General features: G+C 36.4%; 1 protein-coding gene and 1 long non-coding RNA gene across 6 annotated transcripts in view; one reads left to right on the top strand and one right to left on the bottom strand.

Moving 5' to 3' along the window:
• Positions 1–17,020, top strand: part of LOC149132554 (uncharacterized) — a 299,591-nt gene that overhangs the window by 183,204 nt on the left and 99,367 nt on the right. The window lies entirely within an intron of this gene.
• Positions 4,986–17,020, bottom strand: part of LOC106883700 (uncharacterized) — an 85,690-nt gene continuing 73,655 nt past the window's right edge. Inside the window, exons 25-33 of one of the 2 annotated variants that reach the window (XM_089362101.1) lie at positions 14,691–14,775; positions 13,173–13,370; positions 12,560–12,697; positions 11,798–11,940; positions 10,273–10,396; positions 8,863–8,982; positions 8,005–8,151; positions 7,165–7,406; positions 4,986–5,702 (exon numbers count right to left, since the gene is read on the bottom strand). In XM_089362101.1, coding sequence (XP_089218227.1) covers positions 5,534–5,702; positions 7,165–7,406; positions 8,005–8,151; positions 8,863–8,982; positions 10,273–10,396; positions 11,798–11,940; positions 12,560–12,697; positions 13,173–13,370; positions 14,691–14,775 — 1,366 coding nt within the window. In that variant the 3' untranslated portion in view covers positions 4,986–5,533. The remainder of the gene's footprint in view (positions 5,703–7,164; positions 7,407–8,004; positions 8,152–8,862; positions 8,983–10,272; positions 10,397–11,797; positions 11,941–12,559; positions 12,698–13,172; positions 13,371–14,690; positions 14,776–17,020) is intronic. The other variant, XM_052972748.2, reaches the window with a different exon arrangement.

Below are 17,020 nucleotides of genomic sequence, written 5' to 3'. Positions count from 1 at the left end.
ATTTATCAGCGATTTATTTAACACGGTGTTTTTAGAATCAAATTCCCGTGATAAACGAGGATAAAGTTAAAGAAGTGATTTAAATTCTCAATCGCAGAATAATGCTAATAATATAGCCTGAACAGGATAAACTACCCCTATTTTGCAACATCTTAAATTTGCAGAGGAATTTGTAGTGGGTAGTTTAGCTTAATCGGTCAAAGCATCGTGACATGTAATCACGGGGATGTGAGTTCGTGTCCACAGCTAGCCACCTACACTTATCTCTGCAAAATAGGGATAGTTTATCCTGTTCAGGCTATATTATTAGCATTATTCTGCGATTGAGAATTTAAAATCACTTCTTTAACTTTCTAAAAGACATCTCAACGCTTCTAAAAGCAAACTTCGTTTGTTTATTTACGTTTGTCGTAATTTGAATTTAACATATGAGGATAAATGTATTTTAATCTCATGATATTCAAATATCATGACACACACACACACACACACACATACATTAAGTTTGGTATTATGCACAGTCTTTTGCGTCTGTGTCCTGATATGTCATAAGTTGCAATAACGTGTGTGTGTGTGTGTGTTTACATCCTTATCCTAACAACAGTCGCTAAGTACTCACAGCGGAAACAACAGCAGCGGCAATAGGAATTGTAGTAGCAACGATTGTAGTGTGCTGCTGCTTGTAGCAGCAGTCGCAGCGGCAACAGGCGCTGCTTGCAAGTCTTAGTAACGTGTATCGTTTCTTATCGATCATTTTACTCTGGTGTCCACCATTGATCTTTATTTTCCCCTGCCTGACGGCCAAGTTGTCGTCAGTTGCTTTTCTTTAAACTATCATTTATATAATAAAATTGACCAACCGGATTTAGGTGAATGTTTCAAATAACAATATGCGTTTGTAATTGCTTGGCAGGTAGAAGGTATTTGAAAGATGTTTAGGGCTGTGTGAAATGCCCTGTTTTGCCCCAGATGGCTTTCCCCATTTTAGGACTTACATTTTCATATTTTTTTTTATATTTCTATATTTCATATTTTTCGATACATGTCCCCACCCTTTCGTTTGTTGATTTCCATTCGCTCTGACCTCTTCTTCACTAGATTCCACCCTGTCTTTGTAATCTGTTCGTCGCCCTTCTTTCAAAAACATTAATGTTATTTTCCCGTTCTTCTATTGTTATTACGTTCTTCCACAGCACAGCCGAGCGTAGTTCTGTGTATCTTGTTTTGCCTGCTGTATATTCTGTTTTGTTAACAGTATTTTATTTGATATATGTGCAATGCTTGCTGATAATATCGACATAAGAACAACCAGACAGTGAAGGAGGCGAACGTAACTGAACGTTAACGCCTTCACTATTGAGGCAACGAAAACGGAGGCGAACTCGTGTTCTATAGACGGTTAGTGGAGGAGACAATTGCCTGTAAGCTATCCTGGCCGTCGATGAGGAGAAACTGGGCATTTTCTTTTCCTGATGACTCTCAATTCGGTAACAATGGAGAACTTCCAAAATTCTTTGGTATACTAGTGCTCTGGTAGAAAGGCATCTTCTATTCGACAAAAGCTCTACAGGAACAGAAGTGCCAACTGCTGAATTTGTTCGAGATGCGCACAGGGCAACGAAATCATCTTGTACAGGACCCAAGCATCACCGACTTTGGGCTTGCATTGAAAAGCTACTGTTACGTGTGGGATGAATTCAGCTATCGACCCGTCATCTTTGTTTGGCAACGAAGAACACGTAGTCTTCTATCACCCCGTGGCCATCACAAAAGAAGTGGTGTCATGGACTTACCTGAAAGATTTGAAGATAAACATTTTTTTTTTATCTCTGATTAAGCTTCCCACAATTTTTTTCATATGAAGAAAATAAGACTGGAGAAGGAAGTGTTATTTTCTAGTGTATTTAACGAAAGGCGACTGTGAGCGGCAAGACTAACAAGGAATTAGCCTGGGTGATTTTCCATCCTTGTTTGAATTTTTATTGTTATATTCCTTGTTTTTCTTGGTCTCTTTTTAGCTTTGTAAACCTCACTCTCGTGAGTTTCTATTATGTTTTCTATTGTCTTTAGTATCGGCATGAGCCAATGGTAAAAGACAACTAACTTCCCATTCAGTTGGATCAAAACTGAGGTCTTACGATTGCAAAATTTTCCACTTAACGATTGAGCCATGGATTGAATTTTTAAAAAGACCGTGATTACAAAAGTCCTCTGTTATTTGTATTTAATAAGTTTAGTGTGCTGTGATTAGAGTGTCTTTTTACTTGTAACTTTTCCGTTGATAAATTATTTTTTAAATGATGAAATCAGATCTATTCCAGGGTAAATATCCATAGTGATTTTGGACATAAGTATATCTAGATATATATTTTTATGAAAATGGCTTATGGTAATTCTGCTGCACTCTTGCATCGAGTTCTCCCTAATGCATCTGTGTATATATACTAACGTACGTATTTTGAATATTATTAATACATACATACATACACGTGTGTATTTGTACATAGACATTCCTGCATACACATAAGGAGAGAGACTAAAGCATGCGTATATGTGTATGTATGTATGTACGTATGTGCCTGATTGTGAACGTGTGCATGTGTGTTTCTATATATTTGTAATATATCGATACAATACATTCTTAAAAAGAACAACATGATTAAGTAGCAAACACTTTCTTCTGGCACAATGAAATCAATAAAACAGGTATTCAATCTTTCATAGAGCGTTCGAAGTGTTCATGATTAACCTAGAATTAAGCATCAACTGATCATCTGTATAAGATTTGCCAGATTATTAAACAATAACTATAATTCTTGTATTAACTCGGCTCGCTTTAGTCTGAATCCAGACCAAATAACAATCCCAATATACTCAAGACTCTCTAAACAGCAACAGCAACCCACGTATGCAATTTGCAATAATATTTGTCGGAACTAATTAAACTTGACAAGATTATTGATCAGACAGACACATGTAGAAATGTCAAAAATGACAAAATGCTTCATTGAAGGTGACTGTTAGACACATGGCTGAACAAAAATGTAGGGCGGCGCCTCCCCCACCCCTATCACATTCTTATCGTTTCTGTTCCTTTCTCTTAAGTGTGTAATTGACTTTTGTGGAAATATATTTGACAATCCTTCTATTGTTTGCTGATGACAGAGGAAGTATGTCAGACAGGTGAGTTACAAAAGATCACTGCTTCCTCCCCCCCTCTCTACTCCAGTCCCTAGGCAGTTACTTTAACATTTACATAGCACAAGTAGTTAGCAGCGTCATTGGACAATAGTGAAGTTACTGTTAACAACTTGTATGAATTTCTAGTTTAGAAGTTCGCTCCGTAACCACATGGTTTCCAGCTCGATCCCAGCAAACATTGCATTGCACAAGTGTCCGCTATCATAACCTTTAATGTGTATGTAAATATATGTGCAGCACTTAACGAATTTCAATCTTGATCACATTAACTCGCCTCAAAAGAGACGAGAATCTCCACAAGCTTCTGGTTAGAAGCTGCTTTTCCATGCCTCTTTCTTGTCCACATCACTAAGTGCAAGCATACCATTATCCATCTGCACACACTTCTCTCCAACAATATCTCGATTCTCAAATGTATGTGCGTGTGTGTGTGGCAGAAGTACAGATACAATAAACACTAGAAATGTAAAGAAAATGGACTCCATCAAATGCCAGAGGGGAAACCTAGAAATAGTTGATAGTTTCCATTATTTAGGTGAGCAAGTCAGCAGTGGAGGTGGAATTTCCAAGAGCATAGCTGCTAGAATAAGAATAGGCTGGGCAAAGTTCAGTGTACTTCTATCTCTGTTGGTAACAATAGGCCTCTCCCTCAGAATGAAAGGCAGGCTGTATGCTGCCTGTGTGTGAATAGCCATGCTCCATGGCAGTGAAATGTGGGCTGTGACTGCAGAGGACATGTGAAAATTTGAATGCAGGGAAACCAGAATGCTTCACTGGATGTACAATGTCAGTGTACATATGTGACAGAGAGTAAGTGTCTTGAGAGTGAAACTGGGCATCAGAAGCATCACATGTGGTGTGCAAGAAGGATGAATGCACTTTTGGTCATGTGTTGCTTTATGAACAAGAACATGTGTGTAAAGAAGTGTTGATCTCTAACTGTGGAGGGAATCTGAGGAAGAGGTAGACGAGATGGTGAAGCCTGATCTTTGAATGTTGGGCCTCATGGAGGTGATGACTTGTGACCGAGACCTCTGTTGATGTGTTGTGGTTGAGAAGACTCATCAAGCCAAGTGAAATTGTAGTCATCACCATTGCCAGTGTCATGAAATCATAATCAAGGCCATTGCTGATATCATGATCTTTGAATGTTGAATCCCATGGAGGCAATGACAAGTGACTGAAACCTTTGCTACAATACTAGCTTTACTATCTCACCAGAAATAGCATTCAATAGCGCAACATTGTATTTAAAAGACTACTATTTATACAACTCTTTCAACACTGATGTGATTGAATGAGAAATAACACCATATTGAAGTAATTGATATATAATACTAATACCTGGATATATGGCAGAGAGCTGGTAGACTCGTTAGTATGCCAGGCGAAATGCTTAGTGGCATTTTGTTCATCTTTGCTTTCAAATTATGCCATGGTTGACTTTGCCTTTCATCCTTTCAGGGTCAATGTAATCTACTTACCCCTCCCCAAATTCTCCTTAGGACCCCGAGTGAATCAAAACAATTTTGTTTTTACTTTATTGCTTATACAGATATTAAAGCTTCTAATTTAATGATCAAAAATTTTCAGGTCTACTTGGTGTAGTGGCAATCACAGCCATCCAATTTACGGCAGGCATATGGCTCTGTTCATCTTGTTGGATCTGTTCACTTTTCTATACGTAAGGAGAAGTTACTTAGGTAGATAAAAGACACATGCATAAATGTATATCTACTTTACAAACAGCAAATTAGAATGAAAGGAAAAGTGAAAAACTGATCCTGAAGGAAATAATTTACTCGCAGGTTCAAAAGAACAAATATATATAAATCCACTCAGATACAAAAGGACAAATGACAAAAACAGTTGTAATTAAAGAAAGAAAAATGAAGAAGTGAATGAAAGAAACCATTAAAGTTTAGAAATTTGATTAATTACTGAGTTTCAACAGGTGCAGTGGAATTAATTCAGTGACAGAAAGTCAACAAAACTTTTCTGATATTTCCTAATCGACTATCCTATTAAAAAATGATTGTGAAGGAAATAGAACAGTTTCAGTGTGTTTTTAAAAGGTTAAAATGGCTGTTTTGTGAGGTAAAGATTTCAACATATAGTTTCAGGGCCAGTCATTTTTCAAACAATTGCAACTCTGAAATGTTTGTTTGTGTGTGTGTGTGTGTGTGTGTGTACATTTATGTTGAATTCTATTCTCCAAACAAAATAAATAAACAATCCTAGTATGTTATTACATTTATATAGTGATATCATTCTGATAATTTTTTACTCAATAAATCCAGCTTTCTGAAAGCTTCTGGACTTTATCTCAAATCTAATTTGAGTTTACTAAAACAGTCACCTCCCTGACCGCATCAGCTGCTGCAACTGTGTTGCGATGTTCAACTCCAAGAAGACACTCAAAAACTTTCACTGCTTCTTGCCACTGGTATTTCGCTCTGGCAAAATGGTTAGAAGCAAAATAAACTGTTCCTAGATTGTACCTGAGTTGGGAAAATAAAGAGAAGTAAAATATAATTGAAATAGGAGGAGCAGAGGAAACATAAAAATTAACTTCTGTTGGAATAGAAATTCTTGGAGCAAATTTTGCTCAACTTCAGGCATATGAATGTGTGTTCATGTGTGTACACACATATACTGAAACTTTACTGATATGATTGAGTTCCACCCTTCAGTTCATCTGCTACAGTTATTTAGCAAAGAACACATTTGTATATTACATGTTACTGATGTTAATGTAATATATAACAACTATCTCCTTGCTCTGTATACAGAGCTGCAGTTCCTCTTGTAAATGGAACTGTGTTCATTGAGCCATGTGACCACATTTCTCTACTGAGCTGATGTGATATATTTACACAGTTACTCGACCTGCTAGAAACAGCTACCAAATTGCTAGTATTTTTTCTAACTCTTTAGGAGAGAAGGTATTGCCCATGGCCCTTTACACAGTTTTGGAGCTGGTCAGAGAAAGGGAAGAAGATATTCTCAAGCTGTAAATCTAACTCAAATGTTTGCAACAAAGAAAACTCCACCGCTTGATACTTAAGGTGCCAAATAGTGACAATGAATGAAATCTATCACCCAAGAAGGTCATTGCAGGATTTAAACCCAAAACAGAGAGAACTGGAAGAGGCAATACAAGTCTTCAGATTTGAGATTATTACATTTCTACTAATCCTTCATTCTCGAGTGGTACTTTTTATTGATCCATAAGAATAAAAGATAAAGTTAATTTAAGGGTTAGTGGAAGTTGAAATCCTACCCTAGTTCTGTTGGGTGAAACCTGACTTGGGGCTTAACAACAACTACAACCACTAATACTAACTATTGTACCATACTTTAGATAATGTAACCCTAAATACCTTATGCATGGATGAAGAGGTGATGGTCATAGTTGGACCACCTTTATTCATAGATGTTGTGGATCAAATCTGAGAAGGGGTTATTTAGCACATACTGACACATACACACCTGCACATATCTAATATTGCAACCACCTTCTCTCATTCTTTTTATTTTTGCTGTCACTTTTCCTCATTCTTTTATTTTTCTGGCATCTGAAATGTCAGGATCTTTTCCTTTCTTTTTAAGCATTACACTAAAGCAACATTTGTTAAAACTTATCGCTCCTCAGTTGCCTTTGTTACCTAACATGCACATGCGCGCATGCTCACACACACAAGACAGGAGTGCTGTGGCTGAAACTTCTACATGACAGATCTACTCAACAACAAGTATAGTCACAAATATTAATAACAGTATAATTCTATAACAAGCTATATCTGAATAAAAGTTAGGTTGGTCATGGCTAGAACACTTTTCATCATTGGCTTGTTCACTCAGAACTGACTTGGTGCTAAACAACAACAGCAACAACAACAGTAGCTACAGTAGAATCAATAACTTCTCCAACCAAAAGTCATATTCAAATTAGTTCCTCACCGTATCATTGCAGTGTCCACATGTTGAGTCCCGTACACATTCAACATAATGGCTAAAGCACACTCGTACAGTGTTACACACTCCTCAAGATTTTTTTCATCATAGACCAATGCCACATCATTAAGGATCCCAGCTAGTCGTGGATAATTCCAGCCTGCATTATTGTAGGTCAATCTGAAATCTTGGAGGAAATAACAGAGAGCCTTATCCAGTCGACCCTGATGGAAACAGAGTTGACCAAGCTAAAATAGAAGATGTAAAAGAAAATTGTCCTTGTTATTCTGCATTACTTAAATTATCCCCAGATTTTGAAGAAAAAGAGAAAACTGATGAAAGTGATAGATTGATAGGACTGACCCCTCAGAGACAGAAAGATCATGCAGTATCTTTTACCTTGCCTTTTTAATTTTCATTGGATTACTTTCAGAAGTCGGCATATAGCACTGGCCATCTTTTGAATCACACAATTCAAAGCAGAGAGCTTTATTGTGTTGGAACATTTTTGTGAATGACATACATTTCATATATTAATGAGGATTTTGGCCAGATGTAATGTTAGATTCATTGAAGCTACTGCTGACTTTGCCATGGAGAGGAACTTAGTTGGTTTGGGGAAACCAGAGATTAAGCATTAAGCATTTATGTGTATATAGCAGAGGTGAGGGAGTTAATCTTGGAGGGAATTTACTAAGTGTGGGCAATCTGGATATATACGAAAACAGGTTGGTAAGTGGTGAGTTCAAACCACCACTTAGGGAAATGGAGTAGATTGTCAAAGTGTGAGAGAAGGGGATGGAAATAGGAAAGAGAGAGAAAGAGATAAAAAGGAGAAAGATTTACCTTATTAATTATGGTTGCTACATAGTGATGTTTGGGACCAAACACTTCAGATGCTAACTCTAGAGATCGGAGCAACAATTTTTCAGATTCTTTTGTGTTGTTTTTCATCTGAAAAACTGTAGCCAGACCCAGGGAGCCTTCACACAGCTGAAACACAAATAAGTGTTAATCATTATTGTTTATTGAAATCTATCCTAAACTTAAAACTAATATTAACCCTAATCTAAACATTAACCTTAATCCTTAGCCAAACTGTAGCACAAATCTTTTCTTTAAATGTAACCCTATTTCTAAAGCTAAACCTTAACCCTAAACCTGTCTTTAAACTTAACTAAAAGTTAACTCTAACTTTAAGTCTAACTTTAAACATAACACTAACCTTAGACATTAAAGTTAAACATTAACATTAAAGCCAACTCTACAACTAATCCTAATCTCCAAAGACAGTCTTAGATATTTAACTTGACCTGATAAACTCCCAATCAATAAAAGAGTCAGTAGTTTATGGTTTGTCACTGAAGTATGTCACGTCACACAGAGCAAGACATTAATATTACAAATGAATATTCACTTTACCAGAGTGGAAATAGGTAGCACAAAGCAAGCATACTTTATTATCTTTATTTCCTTAGCTTGCAACCTAAGCTTATCCATTTAATTATATTATTAGACAAACGTGTATTCCATTCGACTCATTTGTTCTTGATACTTGGAAGATAGTCTTTGAAGGTTTTTCTAACCCTAACCCACTGGTTTATAGACTTCAGAGTCTGTATCTCCTTTATATACCACAGGTATGTCATATATTCCATGATATATCCCAGGTATGTTCTAGACATGAACATTTTATAACAAGACCTGAAGTTTCTGTTTCCATGTTTTTGCACTGTTCAATCTGTCCAGAAGTTCTCGGTAATAAGTTTCTGCTTGTTCCAAATCATTCTGTTTAGTGCAAACACTTCCCAGTAACTGGAGCAGCTGAGGAGAAGAGAAGAGAAAACAACATTAAATACACAGCAATTCTACAATATTTCTAGAGACACGTGCCAATTCTATACAATAACCCTTTCCTCCTCGGAACCTGTTGCTCTTTCAGTGAGATAACTGATCACAGTGCTCCATCAGTTTTATGACAGTGTAGATTCAGATGTATCGAAGTGGTTAAGAAGTTTGTTTCACAATCATGAGTTTTCTGCTTTGATCCTACTGTGTGGGTCCTTGAGCAAGTTCTTTTACCATAGCCTTGGGTTGACCCTTAACTTGAAAGTAAAACAGGTAAACAAACACTGTAAACAAGCTCATCAAATAGAGTGTGTCTGTAATTCAAAGATCCAACCTTGTTACACACTGTGTATATTATGTTAGGAGTACATGGGTATGTGGAATATTCGACCACAACCAAATTAACATATTGTGTAGAAAGTTCAGTAGAGTGAATATGCATCAACCCTATCAGAACCAATTCGGTGGGAGGTTAAAATTATCCTTTTAGTCACATCCTTTCACATCCCACTAACAACCAAAAGTCATGACCCTAAATTCTCTCGGTGTTTCACTTATAATTTTCCTGCACCAGTTCTAGGAAAGAACATACTTGCAGAAAAACATCCAGCTGCAAACTGGACAGCATTTGTCCAGTGCCACAACTCCTGCAAAACCACCGTCCAAAATGTGAAGGATATCTCTGTGGCATTGCATCTAACAAGGCTTCTCACGACTCAGATCGTAGCCAACTTGGCAGAATCCTCGGTCCATCTATTTCTTAATTGATTAGTACTCCTACAGAAAAAGTCTTCCTGTATGGTGTCCATTTTGCTGCCAACTCCAGATCTCTCTCTCTCTCTTTCACATGCACGCATGCACACACACACACACACACACACACACACACACACACACACACACACACACACACACACACAGAGTAAATCTCCTCCAAATGTTTCTCTCCCCACTTTCATTGTCTCCCTAATCATTGTTTCAGTAGCTTGATTTGAGATTGCTTGGATCTCATTTTGGAGCTTTTCAATTTTGGTCTACATCTACAATGTCTTTTATAAAGGAGCCTCTATGCGATCACTTTACCTGCTAGACATAGCAGCCAGACCATAACCTACTATCTTAAATAAGGAAGGAATATGGTTCAAGGTACACTATGCCTGAGTCAAAGTGATGGAATTGTTTTGATCATCGGCTTGCTTGGTTAAACCCTAATCATCTGGTTTTCACCAAACTGAAAGAAGGTAATGACTCTCATGCCAGACTTACCTCAATGACAGTCTCATGACAGCACCGGCTCTTCCAAGAGAAGTTCCATGGACAATATACAATTGTAACAAACTCATCACCATATTTCTTCTCAAAATCATGCAACAAAGATTCCAGGAGTTTCCTGCCAATATAGAACATAATATGTAAACTACTATTGATAATACTAATACATTTTTCGACTCTAGGTACAGATTTGAGAAAGGGGCCTAGGCAATTATGTCAAGCCCTGTGTTTCACTGGTACTTAGCTTATCGACCCCAAAAGGATGAAAGGCAAAGTTGACCTTGGCAGAATAATAATAATAATATTAATCCTTTCTACTAAAGGCACAAGGCCTGAAATTTGGCAGGAGGGGGGGGGGGGTCTAATTGATTACATCAACTCCTGTGTTTCACTGGTACTTAGTTTATCGTGCTAACGATTCTGGCAAGTCACTGCCTTTATAACAATAATAATCTTTTATCTTTCACTTGTTTCAGCCATTTGACTGTGACCATGCTGGGGCATTGCCTTGAAGGGTTTTAGTCAAAAAAATCGACCCCAGGACTTATTTTTTAAGTCTAGTACTTATGCTATCTGACTACACTGTCCATGGCAAGCTCCAGTCTCTCAGCAAAATATCTTTTACTCTCTATTTTGTAGAGTTACGGGTTCAAGGTTCTCTCTCACATCCTCTTCACTTGAGTCCTGCCTCAGTAGCATCACCATTCACCAACTCATTCGATTGGAACTACCCACAGTTTGCTGCCAGCTACAGCAGATGATTATCAACACAGCAAACAAGTCTGATATGTGGCAGGAAGACTTCTAGAGAACGCCATCGAATTCTGATGATTTGTGCTTCAGGCAGCAGCTCAGCACATCACTTACTTCATTAGCTGAAATCAGTTTTTCATACACTGCACCTCCCTGCTCAGGTGTTTGTGGTAAGCCAATCGAGACAATGGCATCAAGATCCATTGTCTCTAACCTGCTGCTCGTCAACAATAGCTCAGCAAAGTGTTGTTGGAAAACTGTTCTCATCAATTTGGAATTGGAGGGTATGGGTCCTCTGTAGCATGCTGAAAGCTAAATTGTGGATTTGTTATCGCACTGCATTTCTTTCACACAACTTTCATGCTTTGTATTTCAGCATTATGTCACTATAACTCGGCCAACACGTCTCTATAGATATCTCTACTATATGCCTCTTGCAAGCAATGAAGTAGTTTTGCCTCTGAATTCTTCTTCTTTTCTGCCCTTTCTGTGATAAAGCTAATGGATGCTTCTAGAAATCCACCATCTATTGCTGAAGGTGGCCTTTGTCAATTCTTACTTGACTTATTTGCAATTCTACTACTGTTCAGAAACTGCAATATAAAATTGTGATAAATTAAGTTCATCCAAGATGAAGTTCACAGTTCAGAAAAAGTGCATATATATAAATGTCATCTGACAAACATTTAAAAAGAGACAAAGACTATAAAATGATTAGAACAGAAACGAAAAGTTGGATGAGAGAATTCTGTTGATAATTCCTTACTTGGCATTGTCTAACAAAGACAGATCAATGAATAATTGGGCCAAAGATTTCGACAGCTTTAAGAAATCTTCACTTTGTCTGTTACCATTGAAATATTCAAGTTGTTCTTTATAAACTTTGCTGACTTCATTGAAATGATCAAACTAGGAAAAGGAAAAGCAGAAGTGAGGATTTAGACGACCACGATAATTATAGTTTAATATTGTGTGTGTGCAGGTATGTTGTGTCTTGAGGAAGGGGCAACAGTTATGATCGTTGTAGACCCTCCCAGACTGGTGACGCTGATGCCATTAAGGTTACTTGAACACATGAGCAAGCAAGGAATTCCAATATTCTGGGAAGGAAGAAGTGAGCCTAGTGATTAGTGGGGGAAGCATAACAAGGGTGTTAAGAGGAGGAAAGGTGAATGGGATGGAGGTGACCTTATTCTTAACCACCAGGTTTTAAGTCTGATCTCACTGCATGTCACTTTGGTCATATGTCTTCTATCATAACCGTAGATGAAGGATTGTGAGTTAAAGTTGTGTACAATGCCTGAAAAATGTCAATTGTCAATAATAGGTTATGTATAGAGGGATGGATGCTGATACTTGACACAGCAGAATAACTTCAGATGTAGACAAGGATTCAGGGATAAATGTGGAATAGGATGATCAGTCTTGTAATGGTTTTGCTTTCCCCTGTGGTGATCCTGATAAAAATGACAAAGCAGTGGCCATTGTAGTTGATGTAGAAGGGACAGAGTGAGAGAAAACAACTTACCAGTTTCCAATAGTGAATTAAATCATATTGGCCATGTTCTGTCACCATCAATTGTTGGAAAAGGTTCAAGTCTGACAAGGTTTCCTTCAAACTTTCCATTTCTCCAGCTTCATACAATAGAAATGGTAATTCTTCAGCCTAATAGAGGAGGAGAGGAGAAAATGAGGATAGAATTAGAGGAAGGCAAAGGATTGGGTAAAGGTGTGTAGGAGTGAGAGACAGAGTGTGTGTGTGGGGGGGGATGAGAGAGAGAGAGAGAGAGAGAAGCCATGCATGACTGAGAGAGAAAGGAAGAATCTGTGCGTGACTGAGAGAAAGAGTATACATGTAATAGAAAATAAATGGGGTTTTCCTTGAGAAAGTGTCAGTTTGTACATGTGAAAGATAAAGAGATAAAATGTGTGTATATGTATGTGTGATTGAGTGAGTGAGAGAAAGAGAATGTGTATGTGTAATGGGAGGGGGTGATGATAATATGTGTGACTGTGACAGAGAATGGCCATGCGTGAGAGAGAGAGAGAGAGAGAGAGTGTGTTTGTATGTGCGTGAGCTGATGTTCTCTCCGCACGTAGATGTCATCAGTTATTGTGCAAGAAGAAAGTTTTACACTCACTACGCGATAGCTCATTGGTTGCAAGGCAAAGAAACTGGCCAATCGTTTCGAGTAAATTTTCTTGTCATTTAAAGTTGGCAGGAATCGAACCTCGACAGCTTGTCGTAGATAATCATGGAAGAAGTTATAAATACCATTTCTATTCACCAAACTACCAACAAGGGATGAATAGAATGGGGACCATTTAGCACTGGGAATCTGTGAATAAATATAAAAAAACACAGAACAGAGAAATTATGTTGTTCATACTTAAATAAAAGTAAATGGTCTCTTTCCAATGAAAGGTTTTGCTTGAAAACTTAATGTTCTCATCTTTGCATGTCATACACACCTATCCAAATTCTTTTGAAGCCAGTCCCTTACAAGTCTGGTTTATACATACATAGGATGGTGTCCGGTGTGCTGAGAGACCTCTGGGAGTGAGGCACCCCTCAGCTTTTGTTGAAGCATGTCTCTAGGAGAAGGTCACTCTGATATAAGACCAGATATGCAGCGAATGGCATTGGACATTTTGTGAGGAATTGTATATACATACATGCATACATAGGGCTCCCTTTCTCACTATTCAGTGACACTCCTATTACTCATGATGGGGTAAGAATAATAGTAGACAGTTAGGGCGGTGGCGAAGAGAGAGAGAGAGAAAGAAAAAGAGAGGGAGAGCAAGAGAGACAAAAAAATTTAGGGAGAGTGGATGATGTTTTATTAAAAGTAGTAGTGTTGATGGTGGCAGTGGGAGTAATAATAAAAGAGAGAGAAAGAAGGAGATGTACAACTTTGTTTCACCATGTCTCTTTGACATACCTGTCGCCAACATACTGAACACTATCATTTTCGTTTTATTTTTTACTTTCTTTAATACACACACACATATATATGCATACACACGCACATTTATAAAATACACTTTAATTGAAATAAAGTTTCTCCAAAATTAAACATATCTAATATAATAAATGTCAGTGTGTCACACTTTTTCAACTTTAATAAATCCTTTCTGCTGGAAGCACAAGGCCTCAAATTTTAGGGGAAGGGATTAAGTTGATAACATCGACCCCAGTTTGTAGCTGGTACTAATTTTATCGACCCTGCAAGGATCAAAGGCAAAGTCAGCCTCAGCAGAATTTGATCCCAAAACCTAACGGCAGACGAAACACTGCTAAGCATTTCGCCCGGCATGCTAACAATTCTGCCAGCTCACTGCCTTAATATAATATAATAATAAAATATAATAAATGTGGATGTCAGTGTGTCACACTTTTTCAAATTTACTCCTAGAGGCTATAGCCGAACATATCATACCATTTTGGAATTAGGCTGACTCCTTGAGTAAATTAAAAAGATTCCAGACCAAATCCGGACTCACAATCTTGAAATTTTGGATTCCCAAGTCTTCATTACTGTGATTGTTTTTGGAGATTTTTTAATGTTAAAAAAAATGACACACATTAATGAACATGTACAGAATTAGCGGGTATCAGGGCTGGTTTTGGAAGAAAGAACAATAAAACTACTCACATTAACGAGTTTTCTGAGTTCGTCTTCTGACATACCTTTTCTGGAACACCAAATAGCAGAAGTTGTCTCCCTTACAACGTCACACCTTAAACATTAAAGATAACACGTTCAAAGATGGAAGTACATACATACATACATATATCTTCTATATACATAAAAATGAGAATGTGTGTCTGTCTGTCTGTCTGTCTGTCTGTCTGTCTGTGTGAATCCCTAAAACTCGAGAACTACGCAACCAATTTCATTCAAATTTTACACATGCCTTACTTAGGGTTCCAGTTGTGTTTTAGTCAAAAAAAATTATTAACTTCTTGCAGAGTTCGAGCACACGGCAACATAATATCTCCTCCACTATTTAAGTATTACGTGTCAAAAGTGAAACAAAAACACTCATGTCAAATACTTTCACTTTAAAAATGAAACTATTCCACTAACTGAAACAATCAAATTTCGATACTGTAGTGACAGATACTTTCACAGAGAGAGAAAGAGAGAGACAGAAAGAGAGAGAGAGAGAGAGAGAGAGAGAGAGAGAGAGAGAGAGAGATGTATATGTATACATATACATGTATATGTACACCATTTCGATACTGTAATGACAGATACTTTCAGAGAGAGAGAGAGAGAAAGAGATGTATATGTATACATATAGATGTTCACGTATATGTATATATATATATATATAGATCTATACATACATGTATATGTATACATATGTGTAGATGTATATATATATATATATATATATAATAATTTTTTTCAGAGGATGTAGCAACCGTTACCAATATAGCATAAGAACTTACCTTAGGAGATCATTAATTAGATTCCTTAAGGGTCGTTCTCACAGTTTATATTTATATCATAAGATTTTTAAACTTTTAAATTTTCATATTCAAAAGAGACAGAGACTTCAAATTCGATATATCGATTTATTCACCACTCTATGTTAACATTTCTGTGCCAAACTTATCCAGTGACTGGTCCATTGGATTTAGACGTTTGGCACTTCTTCAGGAGTGGTTGCCTTTCGAATAAAACACGAAAAAACACATACATAACTATTATTAGGTCTTTAGGACATCGTTAGCTTTCAAGAAATGTTAACATAGAGTGGTGAATAAATCGATATATCGAATTTGAAGTCTCTGTCTCTTTTGAATATGAAAATTTAAAAGTTTAAAAATCTTATGATATATATATATATATATATATATATAGATGTACATGTCATATGTACACATATATACATATATACATGCATACAGATATCTATACATATATACACCCATCACACACACATACACATGCACACAAACACACACATTAGTCATTTGTTTTCTTATCCAAAACTACGTCAAAAGTACTGAATGGATCTTTATGAAATTTGGAAATTATATTCTTTGCATAACGGCCATAACTCCCATGAAAATTCATATATTTTTGATGTTGATGAAATTTTAACCCGAACATAACAGATGAGCATTATTTAGAAAATGATGTCACACGTTATCGAGGCTACCATTCTTTCTGGATGTGCAAAAGGGGATGACGTCTTTATTCCAAGAATTCCTCTTACTCCATCAAGAGCAGACATTCCTTTTACATTCAGAAGACTACAATTCCCCCTTCGTGTGACTTTTGCCATGTCCATAAACAAATATCAGGGTCAAACACTGTCTGTAGCTGGTCTTCTCTTGGAAGAGCCCTGCTTCTCACATGGACAACTGTATGTTGGCTGCTCAAGAGTGGGCAGCAACAAAAAACCTATTTGTATATGCTCCACAAGGGAAAACAAGGAACATAGTTTACAATGAGGTGTTATAATCACAACAGCAAGAAAGTATGTACATGATCACCTTCTTTTACGAAACTTCATTGACTTTCATATATTTATATTGATATACCTATATATACGTGTGTTTGGGTGCGTGTGTGTATATACATCTCTATATATAAAGATGATGCGTAGTCTAGACGGCGTTTTTAGATTTCATTATTCTCTTTAACCCGGGCAACGCCGGGTATTTCTGCTAGTATATATATATATATATATATATATATATATATATATATATATATATATATATACATATATATATATATATATATATATGTATATATATATATATATATATATATATATATATATATATATATATATATATATATATATATATATATATATATATATATTATATATATATATATATATATATATATATATATATATTATATATATATATATATATATATATATATATATATATATATATATATATATATATATATATATATATATATATATATATATATATATATATATATATATA

The sequence above is a fragment of the Octopus bimaculoides genome, chromosome 14 (assembly GCF_046866305.1).
Source record: "Octopus bimaculoides isolate indiv1 chromosome 14, ASM4686630v1, whole genome shotgun sequence".
NCBI lineage: Eukaryota > Metazoa > Mollusca > Cephalopoda > Octopoda > Octopodidae > Octopus > Octopus bimaculoides.
Note: the sequence above shows the minus strand (reverse complement) of the source record. Positions and strands in the feature narration are given on the sequence as shown.